We start from the raw sequence: 14,653 nt of genomic DNA, 5'->3' as shown, positions 1-14,653 counted from the left end.
GATTGAACAGAAGGGGGAAAAAAAGATTCTGGAATGTTTTCTATATTCCTCTAGCCCCGCCCCAGATCCTGAGCTTCTATCACACCTCCTCTAAATCTGCCCCACATTTCTTTTAGGAAAAGTGGCAGGATATATGGTACTTACAAAACTATTGTTGTGCTTTCATTGTAGGTTCACTAATGTATTTAAATGAAGCTACCCTCTTACATAATATAAGAGTTCGCTACAGCAAAGATAGAATTTATGTAAGTATCATCTCAGCTTGTGAAAAATATGGGTGGGTTGTTGTTTTTTTGTCACAAAGCAAAATATGAAATATATATTGTTTATTTGATCAATGACTAAGTGAATTTTTTTTTTTAAAATACAACACTAAAGTAAAATCAAATAGATGAGATAAAACACTAACATACTGTAACAAAAAATAAAATTACATAAAATATGACATGCATCAATTACCTGTGCAAGTGTAAATCTAAAATATTACAGTCTCCAAAGTAAAATGTACTGTATATCATCTAAAAACAAAATGGCTAGTATGTGTTAAACCTAAAATGATAAATAAAACAGAAGTGATTATTTATATAACCAGTTATGCCTTATTTTCGGTGGCAACACAGAAATTGGCTACTGCACAAGTAATAAAAGATTGTGAACCTTCTAGAAGATGGTTCACATAGAAATTGTCTGGTCTTCCGGGAAATTTTCCTAGTAGAAGTAGAATATAAGCAGATCTGACATCCCTATTGTTAGTGTTTGGGGATTAACCCCTAGCAGAGTATTGAAATGTTAGTGTTTGGGGATTAACCCTAGCAGAGTATTGCAGCAGTAGTCAATCCAGGCAGCCAAACGAGAGTGGAAGGGCCCCAGAGTATACACACACTGAACACAAACACTGTTTGTAGTTTAAATAGTTTTTAATCCATTTAGAGTTTAAAGCATTGTCATTCAGTCCATTAAGTCATTCACAGTATTTCCATCCAGTAAGACTCACTAGTATAGTCCAAGTTAAGAGTCCTTGCAATATCTTTATCAGCCGATAAAGATATCTTCTCCTCCTCCGGTGCCTCTCTCCAGAGGAACAAACGCTGGATATTCAGCAAGAAGTTCAAACAGTAGAACAGTTGAATTCAGCAATAAATCAGCAAAACAGTAGCAGACAGGAACATCTCAGTCACAGGCACAGTTACAGTAACACAGAGGCAGTCGCAGTAAGACACAGTTAGTTGCAGTAAGACACAGTTAGTCGCAGCAAGCTTTCCAGCTTCTGGTGCTTCCTTATATTGTAACTTGTAACCGCACCCTTAATTGGCAAATTGCCTTCAGCATTGTGCTTAAAGTGATAAGCACTTAAACCATGATATCTAAGTTTTATATATTTATTCACCCAAACCATATTTGGTATCAATGTTATACCTAACACCTATGGAATTTACAGTGCAAATACATGCAAAATGGCTTTGATCTCTTTGTCGCCTCCTGAGCAGGTAGGCTCAGTTAATGAGCTTCAGAGTATCTGCCTTGCAGCAGTGAGGATGGAAAGATGTTACACCTGCTTTGAAAAATCAGCTTGGGGAAAGTTAGATTTTGTAGATATCTTCCTGTTTCCCAAGTGCTCTTATCTGTGCAATTTCTGCCATGTTAGGTCCGCCTATTAACTTCAGTCTGAAACTCCATATCCTCTTTATTCTTCGGCTGAGCAGTTGTTTGGCGTGGTCATTTCCTAAAGAAATTAGGCATGGTGCAGAAAGCCCATATAATACCCAATCCTGCTCTACAGCCTGTTTCCAGAGAGAAGGAAAATCATCTTATTAAAATTAGTGTCAGTTCAACTGGAAGATTTGGATTTTCAGCCAGTAATGTATCCTCTTCTCTCAAGCCCTTATCTGGTTGCAGGTATTCCTGTCTTAAGTCTTAACTGGGCGTTTGCTATCCTTGGGTGCAATTCAAAAATGTTGTGTGCACTGTTTCCAGTCTTTGCATAAATTTCTACTTCTGTTCCATTAAGAATTTGGGCCAGTGATTTGGTCTCAAGTGTTTTAATTCTGCGGGGATTAATTGTCCGCTACCAAGTGTAAAAGAAGTGCTTAATTGCCCTTTTAGACCTAAATTAGCTTCATTACGTGATTCTGGTATATGTTTCAAGTGCCTTTAGAGTGGAAAACCACTCCAAGGTGTTTCAGTACAGTATTTCAGTACCATAACATGCTCTGATTTCTGCCCTTCTACTCTCTAGGCTGGCTCTCTTAGCAAAGACCAGCATTTTAGATTTTTCAAAACTGGGAACCAGGTGATCTGCAGTACCAAAATATTACTATTAATGCTCTTTCCAGCCTTGTGGGGATTTGTGAAATTATAGTGGCATCATCAGTGTAGGGAAGTATAGGATTATTAAGAAGGTCTACCATTGAATTGATATACAATTTGAAAAAAGAGGGGAAAAGAATATGTCCCTGTTGGAGTCCTTTCTGAACTACTGTGCTAGAGAAGGGACCCTTGTATTTCATTCTTAAAATAGTGTTGGAGTATAATTTCTGTATCAGAAAGAGATGGTACCTGTCAACAGTCTCCCCACCCCTCCAAAGGCTATTCCTGGAAGTTGTGTCAAAGGCATGTTTTAAATCTAGAAAGGCCTCAAAGAGGGAGGGTATTTTGGTATATCTTTGTGCAAGATGGTAGAGAACCAGAATCTGGTCTGTTGTTGACCTCCCTTCTCTGAATCCTGGCTGCTCATCTTGGATTATGCCCCATGCCTCTATCCAGTCTTGCAATTTGTGATTAACTGCTTAGCATATAATTTGCTAACTGCACTCAGAAGGCCAATAGGCCGGTATAATTGCATGACTCATTCTTATTGCTCTTATTATAAATTGGGCCAATATTTTCCAGACCCCAATGTTTTGGAACATAATTTGTTTTATCTATGATTATAATCACAGTTGCTAATCTATGAATGTAAACACAGAGGCTGGCGGAGGCACCCACCAGCTGGTAATCTGGTTTTATTATGGAATTATTACAGTCAGAACATAATAAACACCTGGAGCCTTATGTTCTTAAGGGATGAGTTGAGCGTTACCTCTTGTACAGAGCTGTGGGTGGGTGGGTGGCAATTGTCAGGTCTCGTTTATATTACCAACAAGGATCATGTACCACCTTCTGAAATATTCCACCCAAGCTTGAAATGGCACTTAATTGACTGGGGAGATGGGGTGATCGGCTACTGGTTTTCCTAGTCCTCGAATAGTTTGCCAGAAGAGGGAAGAGTCTTTTTTCCTGACTGATTGAATTGGTTTACGCCAGGTCTCCTTTGTTGCCAGTATTTTCTTATAGGATGGCCAATAGATTAACTAGACTAATCTATCAAGCCTTTAAATTACTCTTTCTGTACTATACCATAGGCTTTATCACATGGCCTTTTCAACTGGGCACAATCCTGATACCAAACCATTTTTATGTGCTACATCCAGTTACTGTTTGTTTCTTTGACAAAAGCAGATTTCACATTAAAAATTAATAGACCATACAAGTATGGTTTTTGAGACATGTTGTCTAGCTGCTATGCACAGGATTTCTAAAATTTCTGAGCCTGCTAGCCATTTAGCAACTGATTTTGCGTAACTTTCATTCCATCCATTGTCACAAAGCAATTTGAGGAGAAATTTAGTTCGAACCTTCATTTTGTGAATGGAAATAATTCATTAAAAAAAACTCTGTCATTGCTCAATTGATTAAGAAGCAGGAAAGCTGTATAACCACAAAACTAATTTTCCAATCTAGCGTTCTGTTTTTATTGAATACACCTACTCAAATTATCCATTATGCACATAATGCATAACTCATCCTTACAGGCAATTCTTTTAGAGCTGACAATACATTAAAAAGCAAAAGATGCATGCTTGCCTTCCTCTCTGTCAAATGAAGAACCCCATATCACCCCTGACACTTCCCCGCTCAAACAGGTTAATATTTTATGGGGCTATTAGATTGCCTGATCATATGTAACAAATTCAATCTAAATTGCACATGGTCCCTGCCATCTGCTTTGACAAATGCCAGCTGGGAAGTAGAAGGATGAAACTTCTAAAAGAAATGCCAGAAGCAGGGATACAACAGTCAACGTTATCTATTTATTTTCCTAATCCTATTTCTTAAATGCTGATGTACCATTATGTTTGCTTAGGCCCATTACTCTGGGTTCTTTTTCATTGTTGTTGTTTTTTTTTAAAGAAAAACAAGTCATTGTATAATATGTGTAATTTTGTGTTGATCATAATTTTAAGTTATACGCAATCACAGTTCATCCTTCAAAAATGAAGCTAAAATGCTTTGTGTGAAAATAATTTTGCTAATTTATAATTGATTTACCTGTATTACACTTAACTATAAGCCATGTACTACATAAAAATCACAACAACTAGTACTGATAATGATTTATTTTAAAGGGTTTACAAAACATATCCTTATGTATTCAGTGGCTTTTTACACTGTAATTTATCAGCACAAGAAATTTATCAGCACAAGAAATGATGCTGTTTAAAATCATTAAACCAGTATTACAATAATAAAATAAAAACTGTAACTGCGATTTGGTTCTGACTTCAAAAAATTTACCTTAGAAATGTGTTGAACATTCCCTCAGAAGAATGCCCCACACCCTTTGGTAATAGGCCTTCAAAGTTTACAAACAGAAATTCCAAATCCATGTGATTATAACACATTTTGTTGCGGGTTTTCTTTCCAGACTTATGTAGCCAACATCCTGATAGCCGTGAATCCTTACTTTGATATACCAAAACTTTACTCATTAGATGTTATTAAAAAGTATCAAGGCAAGTCACTAGGGACGCTGCCACCTCACGTCTATGCAATTGGTAAGAAACAGATTTCTTTGGCTTCCAATGTATCAATGCTTTTATTTTCTGTAGCTTTTATTTTGTCTTAAGATGCTTTTTCTCTTGATTTTTACACTGATAAAAATAAGGCAAGGTGCTGGAACTGTTGCAGTTGATCTGCATGATCATGAACCAATTGGTTGCTTGGATTACAGTTTGCTTATGTACTGAATTTTGGTTGCTTTTAGGAGAGTAAGGTGTCCCTGTAGGTTTTTATCAGTTGTGACCAACTTTAGGGAGGCGGTTGTCATCTCTGTTTCTTGAACCAGTGCTGTCTACAGATGCTTTTTGCAGTCTTGTGGCCAGCATGACATCACACTGCAACAACACAGAGTATTGTTACCTTCCCACATGCTTATATGTGGTACATATTCATGTACTTCCATTTACATGCTTTCAAGCTGCTAGATTGGCAGGAACTGGGACATTGACAGGAGTTCACTCCATCTTGGTGCACTAGGGTCTTGAACTGCCGAGCTATAGACCTTTAAAATGGTCTAAGGAGAGTGATCCTAATGATCTTAAGGAGAGTGCTGTGGTAACACTGAACAGGTAGTTTTGACTTCGGACCACAATTGAGCCCCGAATTTTTGTTGCTAAGCAAGGCAGTTATTGAGTTTTGTCCCATTTTACCACCATTCTTGCCATAGTTCTTAGTAAAGAATCTGGCTTCCCTGTTGACTTTGCTCATTAGAAAGTTACAAAAGATGATTGCATGACCCTGGGACTCTGCAACCATCAAAAATATGAGCCAGTTGCCAAACGTCCAAATTGATCATGGAGACCTACAATGGTATAAGTGTAAAAAACGGTCATGACTTTGAATGGTCACTAAACGAATGATTGTTAAGTTGAGGACTACCTACGTAGTATCAGCATTTTACGCAAATCTTTTGTGGCACTTTTTCTTTTCATTCAAGAAATATAGGTAGCTGCATACTGAAAAAAGAAAATATATTTATTTTTGTGTTTCAAATGTTTACAATAAAATATTACAGTGCTTCCTAAAGTAATGAAAATATTGATCTCTGTTCTGTTGGAAAGTCACTTTGTTGTCCTCTTCAATATTTACCTCAGCTGACAAAGCCTTCCGCGACATGAAAGTGCTCAAGATGAGTCAGTCAATCATCGTGTCGGGTGAATCAGGAGCTGGCAAGACAGAAAATACTAAATTTGTTTTACGGTTTGTATCTTTAGCTGAAAGTGTTTCAGTGGAATGAGTGCCAAACCAAAGTGAATTCATTAACCCAAACACCTTGAATTCATAAGGGACGTACTTCCGATACTGAAAACAATTGTGAGTGAAACGTGAACAAATTTTAAATCTAACAAAGTCCCATAACAGAGTTTACGAATGCTCGTTCGTTTGTTTCAAGAATTTATGTGGCTGTACAACTCAACCAGTGTGATTGTGCAAAGATTAATGAACACTAAACAAGGAATAAAACCAACCATCCATCCATTAAAAGATAACTCAGCTAGCAATAGCATTTAGATTTATATACAGTGCTTTACAGCTCTCTCTAAGCAGTTTTACAGAGTCAGCATATTGCCCCCAACTATCTGGGTCCTCATTTTACTGAGCTCAGAAGGTCAGTCAACCTTAAGCTGATAAGAATTGAACTGCCAAACTTCTGGCAGTTGGCCATCAGCAGAAATAGCTTGCAGTACTACATCCTAACCACAGCGCCACCACAGCTCTTAATGTGACTTTAATCAGTGGTAAATTGAATGGAACAGGCAAAAACCATCCAACAGGAATCACTAGTCACCTTAGCCCTAAGAAAACAGCCATATCTTGATCATCTTTCTAAAGACTAGCAGACCTTTTATAGACATATTTTGTTTCCAGACTTTTTCAAGGCTTTTAACCAATTTTTTAAAAAAATTCAAAAGCTACACTGCCCTATTAATTTCTTTCACTTTTATTACACTTAAAATAACACTTGGATCGGAACACAGAACATTTTGGAGAAGAGTAAGGATCTCAGAACAATCCACAGTAGGCATATCCCAAAAGCAACACTGTCTCCTGCCTATAAAAGGACAAACAAAATAATAATTTCCTCAGTTTCTCAGTGGACAGGAAGCTAATGGAACTTTGGTTAAGCCAGTTTAGTGGTTAAGGAGCCAGGTTAGGAAGCAAGAAACCTCGAATTCAAGTCCTGCCTTAGCCATAAAAGCCAGCTAGGGGATCTTGGGCTAGTTAGTCTTACCACTCAGCCTAACTCACCTCACAGGGTTGTTGTGGAGAAAATAGGAAGAGGAAATATGCTGAATATGTTCATCACCTTGAGTTATTTGTAAAAATAATAAGGTGGGATACAAATACATTTGTATACAGCTCATTTAATTAGAAGAGATCTTATGTTGTATGATTAAAGTAAAGACACTGACAAAAATTGCTAAATGTTTTTTTTTTCTTTATAGGTATTTGACTGAATCTTATGGTAGTGGACAAGATATTGATGACAGGATTGTAGAAGGTATTCATATTTACCTTTAAATTTATTTTTGTATATTAATTGTGGCTAGATAAGGAGTAAGCATCATGTTTGCTACATTTCTGTAAGTGAAAGGCTGCAGTGTATGACATCTCTCATCTTATTGGGCTCTGAAAAAAGTATGTGGGCTGTGGGTTGCATCTAGCTAGAAAAACAAGATACACGGTTTTGATGCTATAAAATATCAGTGCAGGATTGCTTCTGTTATCAGTTTGAACATAGAGAGTTCAAAAGGTAGAAACAAGGAATCTGTTGAAGAAGAGAGGTCTAAATGTAACTTTTCTTGAAGATGAGAATTGCTATTGCATTTTGGGCGAAACGGGGTGTGGTGGGGAGTGGATTTAATATTCCTTTTCTTTTCTTTCCTTTTCCTTTTCTTTTCTTTTCCTTTTAAAAAGGTACCATTTTTCTGAGCTTCCTGTTTCCCTGAATGGCAGGAAATCACACTATTGGTTTTTTTTCTTTTTTATGATTGTATTGGAGCAGGCTCCAGGGACCAAGAAAAGAGTTTGGGAATCTGAGATTACCCATCCCTGAAATCTTTTTTTCTAGTTGCATCAGAAAACAGAGGCTTGAAAATAAGGCCAGCACAAGGAGAACATGTTTTTGGGCAATTGTATGTATGCAAGCACTGTTGAAAGATTTTTGCCAGCACATCTTGCAAGGTGGTCCCAGTTTTCTTGGGGAATGAGAAACGTGGTGAATGAGGCAACCACTGGAGACATCTAGAAAGCTTTTGTGTCAAGTCTTTGGCACGAGTATGTGGAGACAGAAGCTTTTTTCTGAACTTAAAGGCACTTTTCCTACCCAATTCTCTTAGAAATCTTTTCTGTGTGTCTAATATATTTGTGGATGAGTGGAGGACTATTGTGTTGATCCTATCTGTTCCCTTAATGTCTTCGTAAGAATTGTTCACATGTGAACAGTTTCTAATACAAGAAACATAGTGCTGTTTGCCATTTCTTTGAAGAAGTTATTTGAAATGGGACTTAGTTCAGAAAGCACTGATCTTAATAGCTTACTATGGGATCAGACGCAGGATGTTAATAATAGCTTATTGCAGTATCAAGACCTTAAAAAAGGGAAGCAATATAATAAAGGAAGAAAGAATTCCATTACTTTTTCCTTCCCTTATGGCACTACAATTCTTTACTTTGGGACAAAAGTAAATATATTCTTTCCGAAGTGTTCAGCTAAGCTACTGTACTGGAGGTTACAGGTGAACGGATGGTCTGTGTATGGGTTCACATACATGAGTTTTGTGTGTGTGTGTTCAGATGAATGAGTGGAGCATTCACGTGTATGCTTGTTGGAAAAATGCAAAGTCTACGATATGTTTCCTTGCCCAGTGGCAAGATGCTTTGAGGCTACCAAGGACTAGCATAGCCTGAGCAGTCCTGCCTTTGATGGACTTCATAGCCAAGGTTTACTACCAAGCAATGCTTCCAGCGAAATAATTGAGAATGATATTGCTTAATTACAGCGGAATATATAAGTATTCCATTATCCATGGCACCTATGAAAGTGGCTGACCATTGGGCATAATGTCTGAAGCTGCATTCCCAACACTGGTACCCGTAGGTATTTCATTTGGGAGATGGGGAAGCTTGAATTAAATGCCTTATTCAGGTCATCTGCTCTTAATACACATTTGCTCCCATTTTTGGTTTAAGCACATCTTAACCTGCATGGATGCATTGTTACTACAGAAGGACTTACTCACCAAGCCTTTTTGTAGTGCGTGTGTATATGTGTTTGTACCTGTAACCATTGAATCTTTGTGTTGCAGTTCTGTGCATTTTCCTGACAGGTTGGATAGTTTGAAAGGTCACTTGCCAATTCAAATTGCTTTAACTGTTATAGACAATCAACACACACACACACTCACACACACACACACACACACACACACACCCCAGGATTCTGTATTTATCTTTATGATATACAAATTCAGCAATAGTTTTTTTAACCTTACTTTTACCTCCTTAATAGCCAATTCCTTTTCTAATACTATGTCAGTTACATAATACTATATATCTTCCCCCTCAAGGTCCCATGCACCTTGGGACTAAATGAATATTAGATTGGTTTTGAGTTGAAAATCAAGCATTATGTGATGACTCGGAGTATATCACAAATATAACAAAAACCAAAACAAAAATAAAGGTTCTTTAATGCCTTCAACTTGGCTTCACTGTTCAATTGTTCACAGTTGGAAATTTTCAAAATAACATTCCAAATGAAAGAAATACAGTTCAAAATCAAAGAGCAGATAACGAAGCAAAAAACAAAAACAAACCACACTGAAGAAAGTTCCACGACAGACCAGGATAATTAATTACAAACTTCAAGAAGATAACCAGGTACAGTCCATTGGAAGAACACCAACCAAAATAAACCTCATCCAGGAAAAACCATTCTTTGTCTTCAGCGTTTGCCAGAAAGCAGGTCCAAACTCTTATGCAGATCTCACACCTGCAACCCATGAAGAGGATCATGACCCTCTCCTCCCGAGTAGACCACATTTTCCCCTGATCCTCTCCTCCCTGCGTACCCTAGAATGGATAGGGGATGGGCCTGGGTCCTCCTCTGACTGCTCAGCCGGCCTCTGCCCTTCCCCAGCCTCCTCCACAACCTCTGAAGCCACACTTCCACTCCCTGTTGGCTGTTCCTCCTCTCCTTCAGAGTAAGTCTCCACCAGGGGCAAGACACATTACATATAAAGTTAGTCCTCTATTCCCAACTGAAAAATTTGAGAATGGCAAAATTGTTTAATCAAGAGGGTAAATAGATAGCTAAATAGATTTCTACTGCCACCATGACAAAATATAGCTCGCCCTCAACATATAACCATTTTTTTAGTGACTGTTCAAAGTTACGATGGCACTGAAAGAAGTGACTTATGATCAGTCCTTGTATTTATGCTTATTACAAGCATCCCATGGTCAAGCAATCCAAAACTGGGTACTTGGCAACCAGCATGTATCTACGATGGTTGCAGCTTTCCTGGAATCACGTGATCGCCATTTCCAACCTTTCCAGCCGGCTTCTGACAAGTAAAGTCAATGGGGGAAACTGGATTTGATTAATGATCACATGCTTCGCTTAACAACTGCAGTGATTTGCTTAAGAACCACGGCAAAAAGAGATTGTAAAATCGGGTCCCTTATCAACTTCCTTCCTTAGCAATGGAATTCCAGTCCCCGTTGTAATCATAAGTTGAAGACTATCTATATAAGTGTTTCTTCAGTCTGCTTAATTGATGCCTGATAGAGGCAGTTTTGATGGCAGATGTGGAATGGCAACGAACAGTCTATGATAGGTTAGTATGATGATATAGCTCATGTCAGCCTTCTCCAGCCTGCCATCTCCAATTGCCTAGGGTCTCCAGAATTCCCAGGTATTTAGTGAGGAGTGCTGGCTGGGAATTATGGGAGTTATAACCACAAAGATTGGTTTCATTATACATTTGTTTACATACACTCTGTAGAAGTCTTCTTCCAATACAAATGACAATGTTTTTAAGCTTATTAATGTTTATTTTAGTAGCTCACTTGCAAGCACACTTGCTTTCTTGTCTTCTGCTGCTAAGTAATGTGGAGACCAAGCTGAATTAGCATAGTCTGGATAGGATCCAGACAATTGCTGGTTCTAAGGCCATTTGCTCTTTCTATGTCTTATGGCTGCAGCACCAAAGGTTCACAACTATCTTCTTCTCCAGCACCCTGCAATTTCCTTGGTCTAAGGGGTCACAGGACCAATAGCTAATTTAGTATCATCTTCTGCTTTCCAGAACAGGGAAATGTATGTGCTTTGCGATTTGTCTCTGGTTGCATTGGCAGATTATTACATGTGGATTATTTTGTTATTGTTGTTTACTTCATGTTTGGGCATCCCCAATATGCATGTTCTCTGGTCTAATGCCAAACTCTTAACCACCCTTTTCTTGAATTTTTGCTTGAACTGTACATTGAATCAAGTAGGGTTGGTTTATTGCATGCACACATGCTGATGGGATATGTATTATGAGATAATTCAGGATTATTTTATTAACATGGGACTATTTAATGTCCTTCCAAACACTTCAGTTTGATTTAACATTAGTATTATTCAAAAATATTTAGTGAAGTAAAATATTAATAGCTGTTATGATATGTTAGTGAAATATTTTAACAGTTGTTAATATTAGGATAGAGCAAAAGGTAATATTTAAGTGGAAGAATTTCTAGGAAGATTATACGGTGATTGGGATCCAAATTGCTGCATTGGGTGCCCTTACCTAGTAGGAACAGAGAGTCTTCTTCCCTTTAAGATTTGAGGCTTTAATTGTCTGATACTCAATGCTAACTAACTTTAGCTCATCCCCAAAAGCTAAGCAGGGCCAGGTACTTCTATACAGTACCTGTATGGAAGAACAGCAGGGAGAACAGCAAGAGCTATAGGTTAGATTGTGAAATAAAAACAGAATCTCGGAGAAGGTAATAATAAACCCTTCTTGTATTTTAATGAAGAAAACAATACATGATAGGCATTTCCATGAGGTCACCTAGAATAGAGTTAATCTGAAGGAAGTTTTATCTTTAAATGTTGAGATAAGCTTTTGTTCCTTCACACATGCAACGGAAGTAGTTGTATGAGCCTTTGGTTCATGAGATGGTTTTTCTCATATTAAGAAAAATATAATGCTAGTCAACTTCTGTGTGCATTTTTATTAACACCCATTATTTCAGACAGTATAGAAAGATCTTCCAACTCTCCGGTCCAGTTTTTCAGTAGGTAGAGAGGCTTAGGGTTATAGAGTCATGCCTTCATTTCTCTGTTTTGGATATTAAAAAACATGCTTTTATCCAAGTTTTGTTTATTAAAATTTTGCTAATCTTGTTTCATTTTTTTATAGCCAATCCACTGCTAGAAGCATTTGGAAATGCAAAGACTGTTCGTAACAATAATAGTAGTCGTTTTGGAAAATTTGTAGAAATCCATTTCAATGAAAAGGTATTTATATTTCTTTGTCTATGGTGGAATTTCTTTTCTTCTTCTTTTGATAAGTCCCACCTGTATGGATCATTTGCTCAGGACACGTTTATGTAAGCAGAATAAACAGAATACATAGAATAACAGACTTGGAAGGGACCTTGGAGGTCTTCTAGTCCAACCCCCTGCTCAGGCAGGAGACCCTGTACCATTTCAGACAGATGGTTGTCCAATTTCTTCTTAAAAGCCTCCAGTGTTGGAGCATCCGGAGGAGCTGTGGTGGCGCAGTGGTTAGAATGCAGTACTGCAGGCTACTTCTGCTGACTGCCTACAATTTGGCAGATCGATTCTCACCAGGCTCAAGGTTGACTCAGGCTTCAATCCTTCCAATGTGGGTAAAAGGAAAACCCAAACTGTTGGGGGCAATAGGCTGACTGTAAACCACTTAGAGAGGGCTGTTAAGTACTGTGAAACAGTATATAAATCTAAGTGCTATTGCTATTGCTATCCACAGTTTCTGGGGGCAAGTCGTTCCACTGATCAATTGTTCTAACTTTCAGGAAATTTCTCCTTAGTTTTAGGTTGCTTCTCTCCTTGATTAGTTTCCATCCATTGCTTCTTGTCCTGCCATCAGGTGCTTTGGAAAATAGGTTGACTCCTTCTTTGTGGAAGCCCCTCAAATATTGGAACACTGCTATCATATCACCCTTAGTCATTCTTTTCATTAAACTAGACATGTAGCGTATAATAGTCCATTTTGGATTACAATATGTTGCTTGTTATTTAAAAATTCTTCTAAGTTTAGTTTAAGAATTCAGAGGTTCCTAATCTAAAGACAAAATTAGTTTTATAATATGAATTGCATATCATCATCTTCATCTCCAGTCCCATATCTTCTAACTACAACTTGACCTTAAATCTGAGCTAGCATTAAAATTTTGGTTGCCAATGGGAAAAATCGAGAAAAGTCAGAAAAAAATCTGAATTATATACCATATACCTATTTTTTTTGATAAGTTAAATATAAGTTAGCATAAAGCATCCTTGTTCAATTTGGTGTCCTCTAGATATGTTGGTCTATGCCACCCAGTAGTTTCTGCCAGCCTGGGACTTTGACCATGCTGGCAGGAAATTGTAGTAACTGTCTAGCCATAAAAATAAGCTCGTGCTAAGCGATTAACCAAATTGCAATTCTGGTCAAATGAATTTAACATTAAACTATTTAAACATTTCATTTACTTGTAAACGTATTCAAGAAATTATATGGATTAGAAAGTACATATAATGTGATTGAAGAATCAAGGGTTTATGCTTTGGAATCAAAAATTTGCTTCTTTTTTTTACCCTAGAATTCAGTTGTTGGTGGATTTGTGTCACATTATCTCCTGGAGAAATCCAGGATTTGTGTTCAAGGCCCAGAAGAAAGGAATTACCACATATTCTATCGGCTCTGTGCTGGAGCCCCTGAAAATATAAGGGAGAAATTGTATTTAAGTTCACCAGATAACTTTAGGGTAAGTTGATCTAAAGTATTACCATACTGAAAATTCATTTTAACCTACTTATAGCAAACTGGATTCAGATACACTTAGAGCAGGTCTATTCAAATCAATGTGACTAATGGGTTGGAAAAGACATTATATTGTAAATTTGGATCTATGAACCTGTTGTGCTGAAGCTTGATTTTGAACCAAACTTGACTGAATCACTTTGTCATATACCGGTAGTCTGTGGCTAATCACAGTTCATTTATAACCATTCAAAGTTACAATGGTACTGAAAAAAGGGACTTACAACCATTTTTCACACTTACAACTGTTGCAGCATCCTCATGATCACGTGATTTACAATTGGATGCTTGACAACTGGTTCATATTTCTGATGGTTGCAATGTCCTGGGGTTATGTGATTCCCTTTTGCAGCTTTCTGACAAGCAAAGCCAATGGAGAAAGCCAGATTCACTTAACAACGATGTTACTAACGTAATAACTGCAGTGATTCGCTTAACAATTGTGGCAAGAAAAGTCATAAAAATGGGGCAAAACTCACTTAAATAACTGTCTCGCTTAGCAACAGAAAGTTTGGGCTCAATTTATGGTCATAAGTTGAAAACCATCTGTACTGTATACGTATTCTTCTGTGCCAAGAGCAATCAACTTGAATGTCTCTAGAGCTTCTGAACTTCAGCAGCCCAATTTTGTGACTTTTGACTATGCTGCTTCAATCCTATGTAATTGTGTTCTCAAACATCTGAAAGGCACCATATCATATATTTCTGTC

General features: G+C 37.6%; 1 protein-coding gene across 4 annotated transcripts in view; it reads left to right on the top strand.

The window, feature by feature from the left end:
- Positions 1-14,653, top strand: part of MYO6 (myosin VI) — a 120,683-nt gene that overhangs the window by 48,519 nt on the left and 57,511 nt on the right. For all 4 annotated transcript variants that reach the window (XM_026665191.2, XM_026665190.2, XM_026665189.2 and 1 more), the window contains exons 4-9: positions 172-245; positions 4,745-4,874; positions 5,973-6,078; positions 7,326-7,381; positions 12,297-12,394; positions 13,723-13,887. In XM_026665191.2, the coding sequence (XP_026520976.1) occupies positions 172-245; positions 4,745-4,874; positions 5,973-6,078; positions 7,326-7,381; positions 12,297-12,394; positions 13,723-13,887 (629 nt within the window). The remainder of the gene's footprint in view (positions 1-171; positions 246-4,744; positions 4,875-5,972; positions 6,079-7,325; positions 7,382-12,296; positions 12,395-13,722; positions 13,888-14,653) is intronic.

This window comes from Notechis scutatus, chromosome 1 (genome assembly GCF_049901735.1).
Source record: "Notechis scutatus isolate UNSWTSFEM ecotype Mainland chromosome 1, rNotScu1.2, whole genome shotgun sequence".
In the NCBI taxonomy this organism is placed as follows: domain Eukaryota; kingdom Metazoa; phylum Chordata; class Lepidosauria; order Squamata; family Elapidae; genus Notechis; species Notechis scutatus.
This window is presented reverse-complemented; position numbering and strand designations above follow the sequence as displayed.